This window comes from Papaver somniferum, chromosome 3, assembly GCF_003573695.1.
Source record: "Papaver somniferum cultivar HN1 chromosome 3, ASM357369v1, whole genome shotgun sequence".
Lineage (NCBI taxonomy): Eukaryota > Viridiplantae > Streptophyta > Magnoliopsida > Ranunculales > Papaveraceae > Papaver > Papaver somniferum.
Genome location: NC_039360.1, coordinates 143035000 through 143042665, shown reverse-complemented (window position 1 = coordinate 143042665; position 7666 = coordinate 143035000). Strand labels below are relative to the sequence as shown.

General features: G+C 34.8%; 1 protein-coding gene across 1 annotated transcript; it reads right to left on the bottom strand.

Moving 5' to 3' along the window:
- Nucleotides 1–1982: 1982 nt before the first annotated feature.
- Nucleotides 1983–6138, bottom strand: LOC113360052. The gene is made up of 2 exons (XM_026603603.1): nt 6060–6138; nt 1983–2584 (listed from the first exon to the last, which is right to left on the bottom strand). The coding sequence occupies exons 1-2, from the start codon at nt 6136–6138 to the stop codon at nt 1983–1985; spliced, it is 681 nt and encodes a 226-aa protein (XP_026459388.1).
- Between the last annotated feature and the right edge of the window lie 1528 nt (nt 6139–7666).

The window sequence follows — 7666 nt, the reverse complement described above, 5'->3', positions numbered from 1 at the left end:
GGTAGACGACAGAGTGATGAATACTTTGTTTACATAAATGGATGCAGGTGCTACTGCCGATGGTGTTGTTAGTGCTCCAAATGTTGTAGCTCCCTGATGTCGTGCTCACTGATGCTTTGTGATGTTACCTAGTTATAAGTTTAAGTTTTTAATAATTTTAATGGTTTGTAATGGTTATCAAGACTTGTTTGCGTGATGGTTTTAATGAATTATAACACAATGGTGTGATGCAACAATTAACTTGGGTTTTAACTATAATTATTGTATGTAATGAGTTTATGATAAAAACGAGTTTATGCATGCTTCAGATTATGTTTTGTAAAAATAAGTACACTATCGGTCTATATGTACTACACAATAAACCTATTCTTTAGATCTCATCAAGAATATCAGTTTATGTAGGTATTCATATGATTTGATTCTTCAAGCCTTGTAAATGTCAGTTTTTCTGTATCTTCTTCTAGTCAAAATCGGATTACATATGCAGAAATATGAACCGATTATGCTCGGTGGAAAGTTCAAATTCTTTTTTTATTTTCAGACCTACAATTGGTTAATGTTGACAACTATAAAGACCGATTCTTATTGGCATAAAACCCTAATTGGTTTTACATGGTCATTCACGAGAACGGATTGTGCTCAATGATTTCACTTTTTCCGAGAAAAACTAGTCGTTTGGGTGTTTCTCTATATAAAGAGACCTCATCCCCAGACCAGATGTTCCTCAAACTTGCATATTCAGTTCACTCTTGCTCCATAAAATCTAAAAATACACATTTCATACCACTACATACAAGCATGGCATCATTTGAATCCGCTGAAGATTTGCCATAATGAGAACATGGTACGCCGAAAGTCGAGTTGTAGATCTCTACCCCGTAAGGGTATAACCCGAAACCTTTTGGGCGAAGATATATAACCAATATAAGCGAGATTATGGGAACCCAAAGAGAATAAGTCTTCAACAAATTCATGATAGGTACCAAATCATCCAAAATGCGATAATTGCTTTTAAAGCTATCCTCCAACAACGAGTCTTCAACGCTAGCCATTTAATCTTTTCCTTTCAACGATTTGTAAGTATTTGTATGGTTTATTTTACATAAGCTAAATTGTTTGATCTTCTAACTAAACAATACTAACAAAGTAAGTTTGTGTTGTGTTTTTATAGGAGGAAATCGTAAAAACGCACTTCTTGGAGGAAAGGGTGGAAGCATTCACATTTGATGAAAGATATCATTTCATGGTATCCAAAACCCCGGAGTATGCCCCGGCCCATATGCGAGTTTTGTTGAATCAGACTCGAATTCCTCCGATAAATATTGATAGTTTTAGAAGTTTTTGTATATATTTTCTTGGTATCCCTATGTGCACCCTCACGAGACTATAAATCGTCCACTAGGATTTCCTAGGCTTTAAAGGCTTGATGCATGTCCTAAGTGCATCCGTGATTCCTACTAATTCAAAGGAGTAGCTTTGAAACGAATGAATATGTCCTAAGAGTATGAATGAATTTTTTTTTCTTATGAATATGAAATAATATGTTTATATATGACTAGTAAAAAGCTGATTATGGATGTCTTTGGTGAATGACAAACACCAACCTAGAACCGGTCCACGAGCGCATGAACGTAAATCGATTCTGGTTGGTGTTTAAAAAAAAGGGACAAAAAGTTCGATTAACATTAACTAATTTCACATCTAACACGGTTAATTGGCACCGAAAATGATTAATAAACAATAATTAATCAAGGGTAAAATAAGCACTTAGGTGAGTAGTTAACTAAGGAGTTTTTGAAATTACTTCTTAATAACCCAATTTTTATCTTTCAGTGATAGGCCCCAAACAAAAACCATAAGCCTCAAACTAGGGTGGTTATGTTAGTGCCTCCTTATATATCTGTTAATTTTTTTATTTTTTATTTTATTTTATTTTTATTATTTTATTTTTATTTTGTAAATAAGGCATTGCATAGAAAAAACTAGGACTCTGAAAGAGTCGAGGTTACAAAAGAAGTAGAGCCATCCAACATGAGATTTGAGGAGCTCTCAATATTAGAATTATCTACTAAGAATTGTTTTCTACTACTAATAGGTGGGATTTTATCCCATTTGAAACAGTTGTTTACATTTTTAGCAAATTCGGCTATGTTATCTGCCACTTGATTTCCTAGTCTAGGAACAAAGACAAAACCCAAACAGTTGTTGCAAAGATGAGCTAATATATGAGCTTCTTGTATATAAGCTTTAGTTGTCAAAGATACATCTGCATTCTGACCGTTGATGTAGTTAAAAAGACTTTCGCAATCACCCTCAATACCGAAGTTCTTTATCTGCTTCTCTTTGGCCCAAACTTTCGTTTGCCAGACTCCTATAGCTTCTGCTTCTTGTGGGTCAAGACCTGCTGGAAGTCCTACCTTTCCTCCTTCACAATCTCTTGTTCCATTTCTCGAAATAAACGCATAAGTAGATGGTAAAGATTCAGAAATCCAAGTAGCATCAACATTAAATTTCAGGTTTCCGAAGCTTGGTGCTTTCCATCTAAAACTGTTCTTCTTTTTCTGCTTAGTTCTAGAGATCTTGCCTTTTTTTTGTAGACCAAAACTCGATATGTCTTAGTATTTCCAAGTTTAAAGCAGTACTATCCTTACTTTTATTTTCAAAGATTCTGTCACATCTTTCCTTCCAAATGAACCACATTTTTGTGAGTAAGATTTCTACAGAAATATCCTTCCTAGGATTTTCCATCCAAGTTTTACAAAGATCTAACATTGTGTTTGATTGATCTATGTTCAAAGATACAAGATTGGGATCAAAGTTCCAAATAGAAGCAGCATAAAGGCAATGAAAGAGAAGGTGTTCTGTAGTTTCAATTTCATTCTTACACATAGTACAAATAGGAGAAACATCCTTAACTTTACCATAAAGTTTAGCGTTAGTAGGCAGGGCATCTTATAAGCATTTTCATAAAAAGAGTTTAATTATTTCAGAAATATTAAGTCTCCAAAGAGATTTCCAGAAAGATTCGGGTAGAGGTAGACTGGTTATATCCAAACCACTTTCATTTAACTTTTCATACATCGATTTAACAGTAAAATCGGCTGTTTTAGTTAGAGTCCATCTTAATTGGTCTTTCCTAAGAATATGATTAGTCTCTCCAAAGAGGTGTATTTTCTTAATTTTGTTAGCAATGTTACTAGGGAAAGTAGAGCAGATTTCCAAGAAGCAGTTTCAGAGTCAATCAAATCAGATACTCTAACAAGATTGTTGTTACTAGAATCTTTTAGATGCAGCAAATTTTGTTTTAATCCAGGGATCCAGTAATCTTCCCAAATATTGATATCTTGGCCATTTCCTACTTAGCCATATACTATATTTTTCCGCTAAATCTAGCCCTTGTTTTATGCATTTCCAAGTCCAAGAACTCCTAGAATTAACTTTAGTCCTAAGAGGGGATTTATTTCTGAAGTATTTTGGACCCATAAAGCATTAGGTTCTTTTAACAATATCCAAGCTACTTTAGCTATCATGGCAAGGTTAAATTTTCGAGCATCTCTAAAGCCTAGACCTCCCTTAAGAATAGGTTAACAAAGGTTTGGCCATGCTTTAGGATAAAAAACCCCTTCCTCCGGCCTCTTTTCCCCACCAAAAGTCTCTTTGTATGGCATTTATTTTACTAGTTATTGTTTTTGGTAGCACGAAACTAACATCCCATTAGGTAAGATGGAATACCAGAAAGGACAGCTTTATTGAGGACATATCTACAAGGTTGGGCAAGAACAAGACTTTTCCACCCTTTGGATTTAGATTTCATTCTTTCCAGGATAGGATTGAAATTTTTTCTTTTTGATTTCTCCATAAACAGATGAGCTCCTAAATAAGGGTCTTTTAGGTTGATATGTTTTATTTTTAATAACTTGGATATCATCCTTTGATGTTTAGGTTCAACTTTCTTACTAAAGAAAACTCCTGATTTCTCAAAGTTTATAACTTGTCCTGAGACCTTACTAAAGGTTTCTATTGTGTATAAAATATTTCTACATTCTACTAAGTCAACTTTCACAAAAAGAAGGCAATCATCAGCAAAAAACAAGTGGGAGATAGGCTCACTTTTAGGAGTTATTTTAACTCCATGAAGGATTTTTTTCTGTTCCTGCATAAGAAAGAGTCTAGAGAAAATTTGCATACAAATAATAAAAATATAGGGGGAGAGAGGGTCACCCTGCCGTAATCCTCTAGAAGGTTTGAAGATTTCTCCAGGACTACCATTTAAGAGCACAACAATAGAAGTAGTTGAAATGCATTGTTCTATTAGTTTGCACACCTCATCATTGAATCCAAAGGTTTTTAATGCATTTAAAAGAAAGCTCCAATTAACCCTATCAAAGGCTTTGGACATATCTATTTTGATTCCTAGACCTCCAGTTTTAACTTTTTTCTTTTTGAAAGAATGTATGATCTCGTGAGAAACTATGATGTTATCTGATATTTGCCTAGAGGATAGAAAAGCAGATTGGAAGGGTGATATTATTTTTTCTAAGGTTGGTTTGATTCTATTTGCTAATAGCTTAGCAATGACTTTGTAAATAGTATTGCACGGTCTTATGGGCCTGAATTGACTAGGCTTCTTAGAGTTTTTTAGTTTAGGAATAAGAAAAAGATGAGTTATGTTTAGGTCAGGGTTCATAATTTTCTCTTTAAAAAAGTTTTGTGTTGTGTCAGTGACTTGTGAACCTACCAAATTCCAGTTATGAATAAATAAACTAACTGGGAAGCCATCTGGACCTGGGGATTTATTAGGTTTCATGTTTTTGAAGACCAAAAAGATTTCCTCTTTAGAGGGGATAGCTAGAATTCTATCATTATCAGAAGTAGAAACGGATGCTTGTATATCTGTAAAAATTGGATTAGATAACTCCACTTCTGAGGAAATCTCACAAAAGATAGATTGAAAGTAAGAATTTAAAGCATTATGGATTTCCTTCCTATCTTTAGTTATTTGGTTTTGTTCATTAGTTATACTTTGAATTGTGTTTCATTTCCTTCTTCTCAAAGTAATTGTGTGGAAATATTTAGTAATCCTTTCTCCTAGATTGTTTAGGTTGTCTCTTGATTGTTGTTTAGTTATGGCCTCTTGGGTGTCGTAAAAGATTTCTAGTTCCTTTAATTTACCTTTAATTTTATTCTATTGATATAAACTAACTCTCTGGGATTGTAATCTTTCAATCTCCTTAAGTATTTTATTTATTTTTTTAAAGGATAAACCAAAAATGTTTGTTTTCCCGTCAACAAGATTTATCCCTACCTGTTTAAGGTTATGTACAAGACTAGTTGATGCTTCTAACTCAGTAGAGTCATTCCAAGAACCGTGAATTACTTGTAAGCAAGATAGGTATTTCAACCATGTATCATAAAATTTAAAGACCCAATCAGTTTTAGATATTTTAGAATCTAATGTAAGTAAAATATGGCAATGATCAGAACCTACTGCTACTAAATGTGAAAGGGAAGCATATGGGAATTGAGTGTGCCATTCTGCATTGATCACAGCTCTATCTAGTCTTTCCTGGATATTTTATTCCCTTCCCTATGGTTGTCCCAAGTATAGTCACTACCAATATAGCCTAAGTCATAGAGTCCTGATCTTTCTAGGCTGTTTGCATAGTAATCACTATTAGTTTTGTTGAAACGTACTCCTCCTAGTTTTTCAGATTGGTTGAAAATCATGTTGAAATCTCGTATTACTATCCAAGGCATCATTCTTTGGGAACCTGGCTAATTGGGGCCTATAACACTTAATTTGGGCCTATCAAATTTTCATTCTCACACCACCAAATTACTATGGAAACCCAAACTTCTAAAAAATACTAATTTACCCCCACATTAATTCCTAAAACAATCTCATATAAATACTAATCCTTACCATTTTCAGTAAATCCAAAAACATAAAAACTAAACCTAAAAAAAGTTTATATTTCCATCATAAACTTTCCAAATTCTCAAAACCCTAATCAATTTTTTCTTTTTGATCCTCTCCTCCAAGATCTTCAAGAGCTCACATTGGAGGACATCCTCAGGAAACCACAACGAGTGCCAGAAAGAAGCCTCTATAAGTTTTCCTATGGGCGTGAGACCCATCTTGAACAAGCCCGCGCATTGATTGACAAGCTTACACTGGAGGAGCTTTATGAGGTCATGAGGTTCACTAGGATGAGGAGAAACATGATTTCAGCTGAGATGGAGCTCCATGCAGAAATGGAAGGTATGTGGGAACAAATGGCTCAACCACAAGCTGCTGCTTCTCCGGATGGTGCTGATGCTGGTGATGCTGGTGTTGGTGCTCCTGCTGATGGTGGTGCTGCAAATGTTCCCGGTGGTGATGATGATGTTGATGCTGGTGCTCCTGCATTTTAAGTTTTTACGTTTAAGTTTTAGATATTAAAAGTTTAGGTTTATAAGACTTGTGGATGTTTTAAGTTTTTAACACTCTTTTAAGGTTTGTATTTTGGATGATCTCTGTTCAATTCTTTTAAGTTCTTAACACTCTTTTAAGGTTTGTTCAACTTAATGCACTTGAAGTTTTAATTATAATTATGTGTTGCAACAATCGGTCTACTTGATATGGCAACATAAACCGATTGAGCAAGCTATTTTTCTTGTATGTTTTTCAAGCTAGAATTGGGTCACATATGAATATATATAAACCTATTGTTCAAGCTATTTTTTATGTATGTTTTTCAACCTAGAATCCGGTCACATATGAATATATATAAATCGATTAGTTTCGGCGAAAATTCAATTTTTTTACATGTCTTTAATCGGTTTATGTTGGTCACAAAAAAGATCGATTCCTGGTGGCATTAAAACACAATCGGGTTATATATACCTTCTAGAAGACCGATTATGCCAAATTATTTCACGTTTTTCAAAAAAATAGTCGTTAGAGACTTTCTCTATAAATAGAGACCTCACCCTTGGACCCCATTTGCCCCAAAATTGATCATTTTATTCCCCCTCACTCCATATACTCCACAACTACTCATTTCATACCTCCACATACAAGAAATAGCATCATTTGATTCAAACGAAGATTTGGTAATCACCAAAACATGGTACGCGGAAACTCGAGTTAGACGTCAATCCTCCGTAAGGGTGGATTCCGTAACCTTTTGGGCTAGGGTACACGAAAAATTTAGCCAAGAATTTGGAAATCCTAATGGAAGAAGTGTTCAACAAGTCCATGATAGGCATCTAGTCATCGAAAATGCGATACTTGCTTATTTAGCTATCCAACCTCAGATTTTTAACACTCGTACCTTCAACTTGTCCATTGAACAACTTGTAAGTATTTTTGTGGTTTGTTTTACGTAACCCATGTTGTTTTATCTTCCAATGAAACACCACTAACAAATGTAAGTTTGTTTTTGTGTTTTTGTAGCACGAAGTCGTGAAAGCGCGCTATTTGGAGGAAAAGGGTAAGCATTCGCATTCGATGCAAGCTATCACTTCTTGGTAGAAAAAATCCTGGAGGATCACCCGGACTTCATGGATCGTGTATCGTCTTCGAAGGAAGATTGATGGCTTTACAAGTTTTTGTATAGGTTTTGTGGGTAGACCTCTATGTAAACCCTCACGAGACATAACTCGTCCACTAGGGTCGCCTAGG